Source organism: Penicillium subrubescens (genome assembly GCF_028828155.1).
Source record: "Penicillium subrubescens strain IBT 31985 chromosome Unknown utg000005l_segment0_segment0, whole genome shotgun sequence".
NCBI lineage: Eukaryota > Fungi > Ascomycota > Eurotiomycetes > Eurotiales > Aspergillaceae > Penicillium > Penicillium subrubescens.
The window spans coordinates 4,363,941-4,381,301 of NW_026643155.1; the positions used below are offsets into that span (position 1 = coordinate 4,363,941).

The 17,361-nt window shown below is 49.1% G+C and overlaps 6 protein-coding genes across 6 annotated transcripts; 2 read left to right on the forward strand and 4 right to left on the reverse strand.

The window, feature by feature from the left end:
• Nucleotides 1-85: 85 nt before the first annotated feature.
• Nucleotides 86-2,326, forward strand: N7473_008096 (uncharacterized protein; the record flags this gene model as incomplete). The annotated part of the gene is made up of 5 exons (XM_057154036.1): nt 86-237; nt 347-1,062; nt 1,133-1,517; nt 1,592-1,880; nt 1,943-2,326. The coding sequence occupies 5 exons, from the start codon at nt 86-88 to the stop codon at nt 2,324-2,326; spliced, it is 1,926 nt and encodes a 641-aa protein (XP_057008374.1).
• A 19-nt stretch (nt 2,327-2,345) lies between these two features.
• Nucleotides 2,346-3,836, reverse strand: N7473_008097 (uncharacterized protein; the record flags this gene model as incomplete). The annotated part of the gene is made up of 3 exons (XM_057154037.1): nt 2,346-2,603; nt 2,901-3,104; nt 3,207-3,836. 3 exons carry the CDS (start codon nt 3,834-3,836, stop codon nt 2,346-2,348), a joined length of 1,092 nt encoding a protein of 363 aa, XP_057008375.1.
• A 1,749-nt stretch (nt 3,837-5,585) lies between these two features.
• On the forward strand, nt 5,586-6,728 carry N7473_008098 (uncharacterized protein; the record flags this gene model as incomplete). Its single annotated transcript, XM_057154038.1, has 3 exons — nt 5,586-5,814; nt 5,869-6,643; nt 6,701-6,728. 3 exons carry the CDS (start codon nt 5,586-5,588, stop codon nt 6,726-6,728), a joined length of 1,032 nt encoding a protein of 343 aa, XP_057008376.1.
• Nucleotides 6,729-7,332: 604 nt separating this feature from the next.
• On the reverse strand, nt 7,333-9,143 carry N7473_008099 (MFS transporter; the record flags this gene model as incomplete). The annotated part of the gene is made up of 2 exons (XM_057154039.1): nt 7,333-8,252; nt 8,312-9,143. 2 exons carry the CDS (start codon nt 9,141-9,143, stop codon nt 7,333-7,335), a joined length of 1,752 nt encoding a protein of 583 aa, XP_057008377.1.
• A 751-nt stretch (nt 9,144-9,894) lies between these two features.
• Nucleotides 9,895-11,336, reverse strand: N7473_008100 (carbohydrate esterase family 5 protein). The gene is made up of 2 exons (XM_057154040.1): nt 10,529-11,336; nt 9,895-10,425 (listed from the first exon to the last, which is right to left on the reverse strand). Exons 1-2 carry the CDS (start codon nt 11,237-11,239, stop codon nt 10,063-10,065), a joined length of 1,074 nt encoding a protein of 357 aa, XP_057008378.1. The 5' UTR covers nt 11,240-11,336; the 3' UTR covers nt 9,895-10,062.
• A 1,238-nt stretch (nt 11,337-12,574) lies between these two features.
• N7473_008101 (M28 family metallopeptidase) lies at nt 12,575-15,212 on the reverse strand (the record flags this gene model as incomplete). The annotated part of the gene is made up of 2 exons (XM_057154041.1): nt 12,575-12,757; nt 12,825-15,212. 2 exons carry the CDS (start codon nt 15,210-15,212, stop codon nt 12,575-12,577), a joined length of 2,571 nt encoding a protein of 856 aa, XP_057008379.1.
• Between the last annotated feature and the right edge of the window lie 2,149 nt (nt 15,213-17,361).

The following is a 17,361-nucleotide window of genomic DNA, read 5'->3' on the forward strand; positions in this document are numbered from 1 at the left end:
CCGGTCCCCGCTGGTAACCGAGTGACTTGCATTTTTCCTTCTTTTTCGGAGCTGTCAAGCTTTCATTTCAATCTACGGTTGATACATGGCCTCGCGACTAGCAGCATGCGAGTCCTGTCGCAAGGCCAAGCTGGCCTGCGACCATCAACAACCAGTGTGTTCGCGTTGCCAAAAGAGTCGCGGCGTGTGTATCTACCGCACGGCCCCATTCAAGCGGCGGCGGGTCGAGAAACCGAGGTAGGATCTGAACAATCGTAGGGCGCCGTAGGGCGTATCACGGCACTTACAAGTTCCCCTCCCCCCACACAATCGTGAATAGATACTAACTTAATTCGGGACTGCATAGCGTGCGATCGCCTGATCCATCTCCCTCATTTGAACCCCGGCGCAATCTGTATCCGAATCCTGGATACTTAGGTTCGTCGAGCCATGCTGCTATTTTCAAACATATCACCCCGTCTACGGACGGTGAGCAAAGCACAAGTAACCAACTACTGGGCTCTGACAATGTGAGCTCACAATGGATCGGTGATAATCACCTCTTACTCCAGGGCGCAGATGTCCTGCGACATCTATTAACTACTTACTCCCTGTCGGCGATGAAAGATCTCGTCCTGTTCTGGCTGGCTAAGGGTGCGAATCTAGCCCTCGCGGAACCATTCGTTGCACAATGTGCGGACAGTATCAGTCAATTGTTTACCTCGCATGATGATAAATGGCATTTGGTGTATGCCCAGCGTCTACTACAAAATTCCGCTCGACTGTTACAGTTTGATGCGTCTTCGGATCTCGAGAGCTTTTCAGCGCAGTTTTTAGATCATAATGCGCGGTGGGAAACATTGGGTATTTTCTTTGCGGCTGTGAGCCGAGCGACCATCGATATTCCCTTTTTTCCACTGCTCTACAATACCGAGGAACAGCAGTATACGTTGAGACGTCTGGCCACTAAACTAAGTGATTTCTCGTTGGAGATCTCGCTCTCGCTGGACTGTCTCAATGATCTGCAGCTGATGGTGCAGTATGAGAACTTCATTGTACATTCCTACGTGGATGGTGACCAAAGTGAGTTTCAGTTCCTTGTCGACTCGAAAGTTGACCCACGTTGCCATTTTCATCAACTAATTCTGTCTAGGCTATCACACCTGGCGCAAGCTTGGAGATGTAATTTCATCCACCTTCGCCCTGGGATATCACGAGAATCTCGAAGCGAAGCCTGGAATCCCAGTTTTCCTCATGGAATTGAGGAAAACGGCTTTTGCCCGGATCTATTCTGCGGACAAGAATATCGCCATCTTCCTTGGCCGCCCACCACGCATGAACAAACGCTTTTGCCACTTCCAGATTCCATCTGATGGCACAATTGTACGCTCACTTGGAAGTCGCTTTACTTGGAGCCCGGATGCAAGGGCTGGATATAGAGCAGATACATGCTGGTCTGCTCTTTGTGCTTCTTTGAAAGAGGAAGTCTGGGAATTGCTGCAAGATAAGCAAGATGCTGAATGTGTGCGGAGGGCAAGGTAAGCGTGACTCCCGTCTTATATACTCCAAGATAATAGTTTAAAGATAGAATGTATGGACTGACAGAGAACAGCATAATTCAGCGAAGAGCCGAGGAGCAATGGGAGGCCCTACCATCCCAATTCCGACTGGAGAGCAGCCTGAAGCAGTGCGCGCAGAGCCCATTCGACCGGGACTTCCTAGCACATGTTCGGCTCAACCATCTACATGTCCTGTTCTTGCTTAGGCTGCTACTTCTAAAAACTCTCACCGAGCCCGATATCCCCATCATCGAGACCGCGGGACAAATGCTTGCTCTCGTGGTGGAGCTCATCCTACTACGCGACCAATTGACCAACTCTGGAACTGGTCTCATTTGGAAAGTATGTATTCTATCACCTATACTGCATTCTAGACCGCAGAAACGCTTGATTAACAGCACTAGGTCGCATACTATGGCCTCCCAGCAGCGGGCATTGTCCTCCTGGCATTACTAAAACAACACTCCCACTCAGCACCAGGGATATCACGAACGAAAATCTTGCGAGATTTGAGTGTCTTCGTCGCAGAGGTACAAATTGGAACGATAGTGAAAACAGGTGATCCGAATTATGCGTTATTATCCAAAGCCACGCAGACGATCCAGCGGTTCCTGGACTCGTTCAATTCGGATACAGGACAGCCTCATGATGCCGGAACCGATGATGCGAATGAAGATTGGGCGGCTCTACTGAGTCAGGATTTGTGGGATTTCGAGGCTGGGTTTTGGCATAGTTTGGCTGATCATCCGTCTCTTTTGGTGCTGGATCCACCATTGCCTAGTGTGTGATCGCTTTATAGACCGGAAACTATTTGGTATCATTCTCTGTCTCTCGAGGCAGGTCCTCCTTTGCTTTTTCTTCTGCCCTTCTCATCAATTCATGGCGGAACTCTTCAGTATACTCGTCCGGGTCCCACTCCAAGACTCTATCTCCCATTTCCTCAAGTTTCCTCTCTACCAGACGCTCAATCTCACACCTTTGAGTGTCATCCAGCAAGCCCAAACGCTCTCTCCACATCTCGTTAGGATCATCGGCCTCCGTAGGCCCGAAAAACCGCTGATCGATCTTTTGCCAATAGATCGCATCAAATGCAAAACTGTGCAAGATCGCATACACCACCCAGAACTATCCACTCTCCCAGCCCCGTTGCATGTGATTCGAGAGCCGGCGCTTGCCTTGCTGAGCGGCTATATCCTCCTCACATTGCCTCATAGCTGCGAGGAACGTCTTCAAACGGCGATCGAATACCTAGGTCCAGTCATCGAGACCTTGAGCCCAATACTCAGGTTTCTCGATAAGAAGCCACCACGGTGTCGCGTATGAAAACTCTGCTGGTGCTGCATATGCGAACTCCTAATCTACCACGCAGGCAATATGCATATCATCATTTAGAAGGACATTGGCTGGTCGGAAATCGTCACGCCAGAGTTTGAAGGGCGCATTCTCATCGTAGGGCGAGAATAGTTTCTTGTCTCTGGCAAGTTTGTAAAATAACTGTTTTGCTATAAACTTGCGGCGACAGTCATCTGCAGACTCTGCCGAATCATTCCTTTGATAGGCTAGATGCTGAATATTGAGCTATGCCAGGGCTTCTATGTATAAAGACGTTGCTTCGAAAGTGGCATCTAGCAGCGGCAGTTTTGATCGAGGTAGTGTTCCTAAACGCACAACCTCATTCATATTCATCGATAATGGCCGTCGATTCACTTCCCAGGAAAAATCATCTACCTGAGTGAGGGACCCGATTTCAGGAAATGCTGTCTTAGACAGCTGAAGCAGGGTCTTTGCTAGTTGAGTGTATATCAATCTAAAACGATCTTCATCAGTGTTTGGGTCAAGGACTCCCCACTCCTCTTTAGGACAGCCCGGTGTGTTGAGAGCATCATACATGCTGGTCGTATATTCAATATGGCTCATCATGATAAAAGGACCTAGTTTCAGAGGACTCTCTTCCCTTGTACCCGAGTGCAGAATGAACGGAACAGGGATCGAGGTTTGATCTGAGATGAATCGCTTCACAGCGACTTCGTTCTCAACTTTCTCTTCGGGAAACATAGCGGTGCCAGGCTGTGGGAAACGGATGTTGGTTGCACTATGTGTGAATTCCATTCGTAAGACGATGTTGAAAGATCCCTTTTTCAGAGTTGTAAATTCCGAATCTCGGCCAGAGTCATGCATTAGCATGAATAGCGCGATCGGTCTCTTGACTTCGATGTCGAGGAATTGAAGTAACCAATTGTCGGAGACATATTCGGATTGTTCCCATGCGACATTGTCGTAACAAGTGAGGGGCTCCATGTCGCTAGATGCAAAGAAATTAGAAGGCCGACTTTCGTGTTGAGTTGATTGGGAAGACCCTGAAGGAATAGGGGTGGTAAAAGAAGCGCGATGGATAGCCTCAATGATGGGGTTGACAAGAACACTATTATTGATTGAAAGCTAGAATCAGAGCTTAGATATGATCTTGTGAGAAAGAAGACGAAAAGCTGAGAGGCTTATAGAACTCAGGAATATCCTCGTTGAATCGCAAAAGACAGACAAAGCAATCATGTAATAAACAGACGCCATCCCATCACGTGCTCTGATAGACTTGCATCTTAATCCATCCATCATTGATAAGTCAAGCGGTGCCGCCAATAGATTACCCTACTTTCACTCAAGTTGACTACTACTTGAATCTATAACGAGTAGCAATGCTTCTTGATTAGAATGGCATGACTTTAATGTGGCGCCGGCCTCAACGGCTGGTTCAGATCAGCCACCGTCCAGGCTTGTTTATGACAGCGAGACTGAAGTAGAGAAGTTAACAGGTCATGGCTGGTCACGGCTGGCCAACATCTAAATACATGTGTAAAATCCCTATGCCGATCATGCAACACCCCGCACTTAAATCATGTCAACATCACCATGTCCAATGTAAACACAAAGCCGTAGATAATGACGTGGGAAGATCAACATGGTCACTTGTGCCTTTTGAATTTTGCTCCTAGCTTCAAACTCTCTCCATTCTTTTGTGAGTAGCCAAACAAAACAAGCCGGAAAGCATTGAACATAATTCGTACCCAAATTTTGTGCACTCATGGTTCGAACCAGACGTACAAAAATAGAATGCCCGCCGTTGGCCCGAGTTCCGAGTTGGATCCACCGATTACATTTGCACTTCATCATAAAACCCCTCATGACCGGATTCAATCGCTTTGTTTCTTTTTGTCCGGAACAGGTTTTGATTCATTATCATGGGTCCCGAATCTGATATTGCATCCGAATCGGACCGGAGAGGTCTGTTCTTCGAGCCAATATTCTTACATAATAATATTCATGTTCCACTCAGCTTCTGATCGATGTTGCTGAAACTCAATGAAAATCTTACCTCAACGGAACGATGCGTACAAAAACCTACTCAATTGATTGTATGGCTACTTATGGCTACTTGAGAAGAATCAAACAGTTCCCCCATGACGGAATCATCGATTTGTGGCAAGGGTTCGGTAATCGCGGGTGGAAAGGGTCTTCCATGTTTATGCCTTAGCTATTGTGGGGTCTCGACTACTTGTGAACTCAATATGTAACATTGTCAACAAGAATCAGAGACATTCCTGCTGATCCTGTGGATACCATCGCTTACATCCGAGGAATACTCGATGCCGCCAATGAATACACGCAGATCGAAGCAGCGTTTGAGCTACGAGCCGTGGTAAGCGAGGTCGCCACTGCTAACACTACTGGACTCTTCTAGTCAATGCAGAAAGCTCAGGTTCAAATTGCTTTTGGGGCTCAACAGTAGCAGATCTTCGATCATTCCATGGGATCCGAGGATTGGAATGACGTCTACCATGGGATCCGCATCGCAGCCTGTTTGGACAGAGTCCACTGGTCTTTTCCTCGTGGAATTGATAGCCCTTTCTCGCCTCCTCTTAAGTATAAAGTTGCTACAAAATCCCCCCCTAACAACTTGTAATTATTCATTCAGCATCTTAAATCTTTCATTGTTATTCGGACGAGAAACCATCCAGACACTGTCGTTTTCACCTGAATTCTTTACCAAACATGAGGACCTTCTTCAATATCGCAGCTTTTGCTGCCGGCTCCCAGGCACTCATCACTCGTGGTGATAGCTGCTGCTTCCATTTAACCGCCTCAGGTGGTGCATCTGGATCTGTGGGACAGCTTAGTGATGGACAGAACCGTATTGGTGACAACAGTCTATCCCCTGCAGAGTTTTGTATCAACTCTGGTGCTATCACTGATGGCAATGGACGCGGCTGCATCCTCACACGTAAGTGATACAATGAATTGATATAGAGATCATACCGACTAACGAAACTATCAGCACCCACTACCCAGCTCCAGTGTGACGAGGGTGCCACTCCCACCGGAGGCTTCTCTATTGACTCCTCTGGCAAGCTAGAGTTCCAGGGCAGCTCCAAGTTCATTGCCTGTGAGACTGGCCAGAATGGCGGCTTGAACATCTATACAACCGAAAGCTCCGCCCTCAGCAATTGTAAACCTATCGAATTGATGGCCGACTCGTGCGCTGCCCCCAAGCCACAACCCACATCTACATCCACATCCACTGCCGTTGCCACATCTGCATCCACTGCCAGTGCTACTGCTACTGCCCCTGCCACCCCTCCTGCTAATAACGGCTGTCCCACTACTTTGACCTCGGGCAACTTTGAATTCCCTCACTTGATCGTCCCCATTGACTCATCCTCTCCCGATACTGCCGCTGGCACCCAGTTCAATGGCAAAGTGACCTCGACCGTCTCGAGTATCTTCAACTTTGACATCCCCCAGTCAGATTCTGGCAAGACTTGCAGCTTAGTCTTCCTGTTCCCGAAGCAGGCAGACCTTCAGACCTCGTCATTTACCTTCAGCGGCGATGGCAAGATCGATTTTGCTGCGCTTTCCGGAATTGCTACTAAGTCTACTACCTTCCACAACGCTCCTTCTGTCTCCAAGGATCTCGGCACAATCGCTGTCTCGCCTGGCAACCAATATGTTGTCTCTACCTTCTCTTGCCCCGCTGGCCAGACTGTCTCTTATGAGATGAAGAATGCTGGAAGCACTAGTCTTGAGTTCTTCGAAGACTTTAACCCCTCTCCGTGAGTGCACCATGTCCAGTGTGGATTCTGATGGAATATGTGCTAATCTTCTCATAGTATTGGTTTGTTCATCACGGTGTGCTAAAGTGATGGCACTTGATCCATGTTGAAAAGCATGCCACGTGGGCATGAGTGTGTATGCTGATGCATTTCATGCCATTCAAAATGTTCAAGTGATGGTATAATGTGATTATTTGTCGATACGCTGGTTCTACTCCACCACCCCTTTGGATTTGTAATTTAGTCCTATTTCCCCAAAGCTCATGTGATTTTAGTGAGTGTTTACTGTCATTAAATGTAATATCAATCACGTTACTAGTTCTCATTGAAACCTTCAAAACTCATATGTTGTCTTGAGTGTTAGATTGGCGTTGAAAAAGTTCAATTGATACTGTTTTTTGGTTGCGGCGAGGTGCAGGAAGCTGAACGGTACTTTTGCAAATCCTGACAAAAAAGGGTTCTAAGCTGCGACCGGTGTACAATGTCTTCTCGAATATCAAATAAAATTGGCAGTATTATCAATATATTAAATAGAATAGTGATGAGCTACTTATCTAGAAAAACGCCATATGATGTTCATCCCACATTAAAAGCATCGCAATATTATACCCTCTATACATCTTCCTCCCGCACTAGGCAAGCAAGGTATCTCAAACTCCAAGTCATAATGAGATACATAAACCAGATTCCTACTCATCAGAGAGGGCAAACTTGCTCAGAGAACGGAGTCGGGCACCATAGTAGTAGAGCAGCCAGATTCCGACAATACCAATCACACTCAGACCACCAAGGAGACTGGTACCCCGAGCAACACCAAGGTTGTTAAACAGCGGATGGGCGAACAAGACACTACCACAAGCCAAGGCACTGCGGAAGAAATCGTTTGCAGCGAACAGGCTGGCAGCGTACATTGGATAACTCAATGGGATGTAGACAAACAAGCACTGCATCACGATGAAGACTGTCGCACCGTAGATGGTTATGCCGATTGTGGGTACGATCCAATGAATCGAGGCACGGGCCGTCCAGGCAAAGAGGAACAAGCCAATAGTGGGACCAATAGCGGCGGGCAGAGCGGGAATAAGACGAGACTCCTGGGGCGGGAAACCGAAACGTTCAATGCGAGGGTTCATCCAGAAGTAGAGGTAGGAGAAGTAGATTGCGATGCCGATGATACAAGACACCAGGATACACAGGAAGACCAGGCCGACTTGACCAAGGTTCATGTTGTAGTCGACGGGGTAGACCAGAGGGAACACCTCGAAGAAGGAGTAGTAGATGCCGTAGATGATAGCAGTGTAGATCTGGACGAAGAGCACGGCGGGGTCCTTGATGGTAATTTCCAGAGGCTTGATGAGGGCGTCGACGGCAATGTCGGAGACCTTCATGTTACGCTGGTCGATCTCGGACTGAGCCATGAAGCGTTCATTGTTGTAGATCTTGCGGAGGCGACCGGCGCGGCGGAGCAGGATGGTTGCGCTGCTGGTCTCGGGGAGGAAGAAGAACATCAGAATGAGTATGGGGGCTGACATCCAGATAGATTCATAGAGAGACCAGCGCCAGCCCATCGCGGGAACAGCGAAGCCACTGATGAGAGGGCCCAAGGCAGCTATTTGAATGATATTAGTATCTTACTCAAGATTCAGGGGAGATTGAGATGCTACTTACGACCACAATAAGCTGCGCTGACCCACGACATCATGGCATAAGGGAGGGACATGAGACTATACATGTCACCAATTGAAGCACCTCCAGAGGCGAGGCATGGCGAGCCAAAGAAACCCTGCAGGAAGCGGAGTACCATGAGGCCCGCAAAGTTACCCACAAAGGCAGTGGGGATGGAGATGATGACGAAGAGGAACATGGTCACAATATAGACGGGATTCCGGCCAATGACAGGGATCTCGCTCAAAGGTGAGAAGACCAGGGGCCCAGTTCCGTATCCAAGAACATATAGTGACAGTCCTAGTGTAGCAAGCAAGTCACTAACACCGAATTGCTCCATGATTCCCTGCACCGAGGATGTATAGATCGCAGATGTCGTATATACCACAAAGGTATAGAGACAAATGAGTGTCGTCAGCAGGGCACGCTTTGTATTCGACCAGTTATGTGGGTTTTCGGCATCATCGGTATAGTACCAGTCGACCAGGATGGCACCATCCTTGGTCTTTTTGGGTTGAATGGGGATGGACTTGATCTTCTCGATTTCATGCCGCTCGTCGGCTTCGAGGCGAGCTTCTGTGAAGGGAAGGGAATTTTGGGTCGACGCGCGACTGATAGCCTCGGGGGTTGCATCATAGCCTTCCGGCTCTGGTTGCAACCCAGTTTTCTCAGGATCAGGTATCGTTGCGGCGTTGGACTCATTCAATAATTGGAGCCATGTCTCGGGGAGCTCGAAGCCGGGCTTCTCTTCGGGATATTGGAAGTATTTGTTTTTGGTCAAATATCGGACCAGTTGCCCGAAAGGGGCCTCTCGCACGACGGATGCAATTGCCATGTTTTGTTTTGTTCTTCGTATAGTTGTTCAAAGAATTCCTCAACGTCTTCTCCGTAGTTTATATTGTACCTCTTAGTGTGAAGGCTAATGGATGGGACCCTCTTTGTGGAGCTGATTGGCTGGTGGAACGAAGAATCAAGCTTAAGCACCAGAAGGAACGCCAGAGGAATTGGTGATGATGGAATGATAGAAGAGAGCTACGAGGCAAAACAAGAGACTTTATAATCTGTCAATCTATCATAACATCATGGAATACTAATTAGATCGGTAACACGCCTTAACGCCGATTCGAATCCTTTCGAAAAAACCTAACGCGATCATAACGTTAGGGTGTGGTAGATCAGCGAATCAAAGATTAAACTAACAACGAATTATAAATCCGAACTAAATTCCAGTCCCAACCCATGGAAGCCACATGAATATTATTCATCTCCTTAGAAATCTAGCCTCTTGTCCAATCAGCATTCCCATCACCAAACAAGGCTGCACTTGGGGATCCACTATGTCGATATTCTTGCATGGCGTAATTGTTCCGAGCCCCGACCCACGCGCGTTAAAACATCTTATCTCCGTGGCGGCCATCTGCTTAAGGACGAAAAAAGTTTCCGACCAAGGACGAAAACTCGGCAGGCCGAATACGAGGCTAAGTTGCTGACAATTCGAGATCTCGAATCTCGAGATTAATTTGGTTCTTGGCTGGCTTGGCATGATTCCATCCCTGTTAGTGTTGGTGATTCATTGCACATGGTGCGTTGGAACTTTATCGCCGCTCGGGCATATCTTATGGCCTAAGCCCGGTTTTGACAGTTTGACAATCCGAGAGGCTCAATTGACTCATCTAAGATACAGAACAAATCATATCCACCCTTTCTCACCCAATAAACTCCACCATTTACCCCTTTTAGGTATCCCGGATGACTCAGGAGGAATTCGAAATTCCGGCCGCCTGAATGAGAAATTGCGCCGCCTCCTTGGCATCGCTGCCATAAGTCAAGTGTGCCATCACGTTAAATCCATTCTCGCAGACAGGGTCGCCGCTAGCACAGTATTCCTTGACCTTGCTGCTGGCCAGCTTGCCGACAGCCTGAGTCTTGAAAGGGTCACCGAAGAGCACAGCGCCAGCGACCTGGTCTGCGGTCAAACGGCTTGCTGCGTTATGTACGACCATCGAGCCCTGCGAGTAACCTCCAAGAACGACCTTGGTGTCTGGGCACTGCTTGAGAGCGGTCTCGACCAGATTGGCCATGATAGGGCCGCCGTTAGCACCAAGCGCCATGTTGCTCTGCATTGTGATTCCATCCGTCAGCTTATTTTGACCCACTCTCCTGCCATGCAGACATGACTAGATATCGCACTTTAAAAAGCACACTAGGGTTAGCACTTACCTCAGCAGTCGCAGCATATGTCACACCCTGGACATTGACCTTGTTGCCAGTCAACGACTTCAGTTGGGTAGCAACGGGCGGACCAACGACAGAGCCCATATTACCCATTTCGTCGCTACCACGCGCAAAGATAAAGGTAAGCTCCTTGCAGCTTGCCTTATCGGTGACGTCGTTGGCAGTAATCGAGCCTGTGAGCTGCCGCTTAGAAAGGCCTCCAAGCAGGCTGCTGATGCCGGAACCGGAAGTGGAATCACTCAGACCTGAGCCCAGGCTGGGAATCAAAGATGACAGCGCACCCAGGCCGCTGTCGCTGCTCGATCCACCAAGGGAACTGAGACTGCTGAGGTCACCGAGGCCACTGAGGCCGCTGCCTGAGCTAGGCAGGAGAGAGGCCAGAGCACCAAGACCGCTGTCGCTGCTGGAACCTCCCAGGGACCCGAGGCCGCTGAGACCACTCAGTCCACTGCCCGAGCTGGGGAGGAGAGAGGCAAGGGCTCCAAGGCCACTCTCGCTGCTAGATCCTCCTAGGGAACCGAGTCCGCTGAGACCGCTGAGACCGCTGCCGGAGCTGGGAATGAGGGAAGACAGAGCACCCAGGCCACTGCTAGATCCCAAACCGCTGCCCAGATTGCCGAACTGGCGGTTCTCAATGGTCCTGGTGGGCGCTCCCAAAGCAGCACCAACAAAAGAAAGAGCGACGACGGTCTTCATAATGATAATGATAACAATAAAGAGAGAATAGAGTAGAGAAAGCACAAAGAGACCAGCTCTTCTGTAGGATATTCAACGAAGGAATTGATAAACTGAATGAACGCACTTGAAAGACTCTCCTGACACGACCAGATAATAGCTTTTATATCTTTTCCTCCTGAATTATGAAACATCACCCATCATCCCAACCGAGGATGATCGAATTTTTCCATTTCCTCTTCAGGATGTCCTGAAGGTAGCTCGACCCAAGTTCGGTCTACAGTTGTGTACCTAATATCGACCAATCGGGTAATTGACAAGGCTACTGAAACGGTGGACCCTGTTTCACCGTCCGATGTTTCACCGTGTGACAGGGCAAAGGGCCAAACTTTGTGGGAGTTTATCCTTCCCCGGTGTAGATCCTTCCTCATCGTTATCTTGTCGCCGAAGCCCTAAAATCCAGATTCCTCCTCTTTTTGGGATTTGGCTTCTGAGCTTTGCCTAGCTATGTTGTTAGTGTACTCCGTACTTTTAGTGTTGATCTCTTCCGAGGATCAACCGGGCCGGCGGGCTGTTTCAAAAATGGAGGCAATTCGTTGTTGGATAGGATAGTTCCAAAAACAAACACTCCGATCTTAATTAATTTCAATCATAGAAGTACCGAACCGCGGTATTCGTCATCTGTATAGATGATAAAACATACACAGCCAGACCCTGAGATGTAGGAAAGTGTTTCTTGTAGATTGGGGATTTACTTCGATCGCCTAAAAATTGAGTCGTTCGTGCCGAATGGGGAAATCCGGCCGATGACCTCAAATTCGGGCATTGATCGGGTGTGATGTATCGACATGCTTAGGGAGGGATGCATATTACTCCATTATCCAGTGTTTCTGGTGCAGCCCGACGAACAAAATACCTTGGTGAGTCACGCTCTAGTGTTACGAGCTACAGAGGTGGCCATAGATCGACTCCATGAGCATGTGTTGTGATCAATTGAAATAAGTACTCGGGTCCATAATTCTAGAGCATTTCGCTATGAAAACAAAACGCACAAAGGGCAACTATAGCTCGGATGGTATATGACACGCGAAAGAAACGGGTAATGGATCTTCCAGATATGCAAGGACGGAGATCCAAAATGCGAGCAACATGAAAAAGGATCCAATCGGAGCTGGACTGTACAATGCTCGTAGAGAATCCGGGATAAAAAAGGGACACGAGGTGCCGAGAAAGGAGACAAGAAGGCGTGCGGGGTATGCATGATGTTGGAAGGTTGACCGAGGAGAGATAGAAAGGAAGGAGGGTGAGGAATTATGGGTAGAGGGGGAGCGAGGCGCTGCGAGAGGTAAATTACATTTAATTCAAGAGTTTGTTGCTAGCATGGTGAATAATGTTGGCGACCCGGTCAATCCAATGCTGGGCGAGTGACCAGTTCCCAGCGTTGATACTGTCGCGAATCGCAGGGAAGATGGAAGCATCGTAACCCGACCAAAGTTCTGGCCCGAAGACGACATGGCGGAATTGGGTTCGGTTGGGAATCTAGAAACAAGATATACCGTTAGTCAGAGATAAACATCCAGGTAAATAGGATAACGGAGCCACATACACCGCCGTCCGCTTCTAGATCCAAAAGATGAGTGTCGAATTGGGCCATTCGAACGTTGTGGTTGACCCGCTGAATCGCCATGACGTTGCTCTCGTATCCACCAGAGCCCCAAACACTATCGTGCCAAACCTCGTTCCAGGACTGGAACCGTGCCGTGCTGGTCTCGAGCTCCGCTGCAGCGTTATACATAAGTTGCATGTCGACCTCTGCATTCTTAGCCTTTGCGAACTCGTCCAAATCCTTGACCCATCCGGTCACAGATTTGCCGTAGGCTTCCATGTCGAACGGCAACATCGGGTTCTCCGAGACATCCAACAGGAGAAGAGCCCAGAATTGAGCGAGGAGTTTGTGATATACGAAGCCGGGATCGCCAAACTTCTCCATCCAGTCGTATGATTCATAGCAGCTGTGGTAAGGGTATGCCTCGCCTTCGAATCCGAAGTCAATGCTTGAAGTGCCGGCAATATCCTGGAACGCAACGTAGTCACTGCCGGCACCGAGAGGCTCAAGCCGCTGACCTCGGTCATCCCAGAGTTCTTTCAGCGTCTTATTGGCGAAGGGGTCGGAGAGACGGCCCAGGATCTGATGTACTGAGCGCTCAAAGACTGGGGACCCTGATGCGCGGAACTTGGAGCCTGAGACACCCACATCGACATTCAAATAGGCGTATCCGTTGGCTCGGAGATTGTCGATTTCTTTCTCGACATGCTCAGTTGAGCCAATCAGGTTATACTCTTCTCCATCCCAACTGACAAACTCGATCGTTCGAAGTGGCCGCCACCCATACGTGAGCAGCTCGCCAAAGGCTCGCACAATTTCCAGGAAGACTGCAGTACCACTACCAGGATCGACGCTTCCCAAGCACCAAGCATCTCGGTGATTACCGACGATGATTTTCTTGTCGCGCTCCTCCAATCCGATAATCGTTCCATGGACATTATAAATGGGCCGTCGCTCGACTTCGTCCTGCAGATTCATCAAGTGAACAGTGGGCGAACTTTTATCGCCCGTCCACCATTCCTGAACTTTGGGCACTCCGCCAACCCATTCATCCGGTACCTTGGAGCCATGGCCTTCGATCGCCTGCAAGAGTCGTTGCGCATCGCGCCAGGCGATGGGCAAACTTGGGATTTTAACCAAGGCCGGGCTGTCTTCTGGAGAGAGTCGCTTCTTCTCCTCCGGAGTGGATGCAAAGCCCGGGCTGAGAACGTCGCCAACAATATGAGACATGAGACTGACGCCGCCTCGCTGTACACCATCTGAGGGCATAAACCGGCCCTTGGGGTATGCAGGACCTTGCACAAAGCCATCCTGAGCTGGGTCAGAATAGATGATACAACCCACAGCTCCTGCCAGTTCGGCAGCCTTGATCTTCAGTGCGCGATCACCCTCAGTTCCGTAGTACCGTACTAGAGCGATCGAGCCGTTGACCTGTACGCCCTTATCGGCCAAGAGCTTAAAATCGTCGCGCGAACCAAAATTCGCATATACTAGAGGTCCCGTGACATTCCCAGATTTGGAATGCCCATGGAATACAGGGTATTGTGCCCCGTTTTCCTCCAGGGTGGCCTCCCAAACCAGATGAGGCGGATCCACGATGGCCACCTTGCGACCATCGTCGCGTGGGTAGTTCAGGTAGACCTGGAACTCTTCTCGCTTCACCTCATCAAATCCAGCCTTATAAAACTCATGCTCAATCCATTCTGCCAGCACAAAGCTTCCCTCTGTTCCCGCAACACGAGTATTACCAGCGACCAACTTCAAGTTCTCGGCAATGTTGGTTTCGTTAATGTGTCCCTGAACGAAGTTCTCCACGGATGATGCACTGTAGGACTGGCCCATGACCATGCGATTGTTCAGATTGAAGATGTCTCCGATAAAGAAGACATAAACCAAGGAAACAACCAACAGCAATGCGAATAGCCGCAATAGCATGATACAGCCATGGTCCTTCATGCGCGCCCGGGTATCGCTGAGGTTTATCGTGAAACGGAAACTGGGCATGCGCGGGAGATATCGTTGCAGGGGTCGTTGGATCGCTGATAACGTGCGGGTAAGACTGGAGAACCGTTTGGAGAAGTGATGCCGTAGCCCGGGACGAGTGCTGCTGGATCCGGAGTCGTCCACATCCATCTGATCCAGTTCCCTCCGCAGTTCATCGGTCGACCCCCGGGTCGAGCCCGATGCGGAGGAGGCGAGGCCATCGAGACTACCGCGTTCGGATTCTACCGTCGGGGGTTGATAGTTGGAGGCCTCGCGACCGAGGAGCCCTTGTCGTTCGGCATCGGTGCCATCACCCAGGTCGGACCGGGAGGAGGAAGCATGGGCGGTGGCTTCCTCATATGTGGGAATAGGGAGGGATTTGTACTCGAACTTATCGTCGCCCATGGTGGCACGGGGTCAGCTCGGGGGAGCCGGGGCAAGCGGAAGACGCGGATACTTCGATCTGGAAGATCATGATCTGCTTGTCTAGGAAGGGTAACGAATGGCCAGCATCATCCCCACTTTGTATAGCGCGGGAAGACGGGGGAGAGTTAAGACGGGGGGGGGGGGAAGGAGAGTTGTGGCGGTGGTGGTTGAGTGAAGTTCGTGAGATTGCCGATCGTACGGGGGAGGAGAGTTTGGCTGCCTTGAGGCCTTCCCCCCCCGACTCTCGTGGCGCAGTGACCCACGCCGAGGCCTTCTGGCCAACGCGCGTCGTTGTACACCATTGGCGAATATTGGCAAAATTGGCAGTACATCTCGCAATAGCCATGACGACCTATGCTTGGGTTAAGAAGTTTGAAACCACCAGAAACTTGTACTTGTAGTACTGGATGATGCGTCAGGATGCTTTTTAAGGCGATCGTTTCCTAGAGGACCAATTTACGGGGTGGTCCACTCGGTGCAGTTCGTCTCGCCACTTTGACAGGTACATCTAACGTCAAGTACATTTTAACGCGTATGTTGAACGGATATCAAGGACTCGAACCAGGCTTCTTAGGCAACTCTGTGATCCGCTGCTGTAGTTCTTCGCCCTGTTGAATAGGAATCTTTTACCTCTACCACTCGCCTGAAACCTGCTTTGCGGGGGTCTTTAGCATCCGAAGTGATGCCACTCAGGGAATGTGTTATAATTATATGGTACGGAGGCCATCGGATCGAGTGATCCACCTCTACGGTGAATATTGATTCGTTTCTCAAGCAAGAAGGAGAGAAAATAGCCCCTCAGGCTCGGACAGAGTGGATAGTGGATACATACCAGATCCGAGATAAGATGCCCATCGGTGATAACTTGTCATCTCTTGGAGCGAACAGCAATAATAATATGACCCTCCGAAAACACCGGGGCCAAGCGTACAGTGGGGTTCCATAACTTTGAAACCCCGACAACTTTTGAAAATCATATTTGCAGTCACGATTTGCACGATAGACTAAAAGATGAGACCTCAGCTATCAAGAAAGAAGAATGAAATGACCTTTCGAAAGACCTTTCCAAAAATCAGAACCGGAAGCATATCTGTTGGGTGGTTTCTCTGGTTTCTAGACTCAGACTTTTGAACTACCACTGTAGTAGCTCCATATGTTTGTAATAATGAATTACAAGAAATTGTCGCATGAGGAAGGGGGTCAGATGGCGGGGTCATTTGGAGACAGCACATTGATTGCAGGGGCAGTTCTATGGAGGAGGGGAGGCATATACCATATGCATACTTAGATTGATATGCATATTTAGATTTCACCTAGGAAGGAATGGACATAACATGAAGCAGAAAGCTTCTGGAAGATCATAGTAATGGTGCAAGCAAATCCAATCTAGCCCACTTATACCTCAGGCCCTCCATAGAGTCCATACGCAAAAGGGGTAAACTCCGGACCAGCGAACATTATTTCAAGGTAACAGTTGTGGGAGCGGTGAAGATGAGATAGCGTGGTAACCTAACTATACTCTACTAGTTCGAAGATGGTTAAATCACTTCACGATTACGGAGTCTTTAGGAGCAACCAATTACAGTGGATGGAGCATAGGGAGGCTCGTAGGACTCGGGAGGAGATATACCCCCAGCGGGACACGGCAGTGGCGGAGTGTCGACTTAAGGGACAGTGTACTGTACTTTGGTTACTACCGTTTAGGTATTGAGCTACGTTATTGAATGAAATAATCACTCTTGGGCTGATATGCGCATAATATGTAATACTATAGAACCGAAGTACTAGAAGTACGATGTACATTTTAGTCTTGATTGTAAAAGTGGTCAATGTATAGGGACGGAAGCACGAGACCACCACGCATTCATGAACAAGCAGACATTCTACCAAGAGTACGGAGTACCTCTACTCAAGTTGATCTTGAGTTAATCAAACTAACCAAATTAACCATTAAATTTTATCTAATCTGGTTTCAACGGAAGAATCATAGCTCGGTTCAAAGGAAGAGAGCAGCCGTCAGTCTGCCTTTTTGGTCTCCACCGCCGAAAAAAATAGTGACGGTGACTGATCGTACACGGTAGATCGGAGTACACAACAACCTCCTTTTCCTTGTGGCCAAGCGATATTT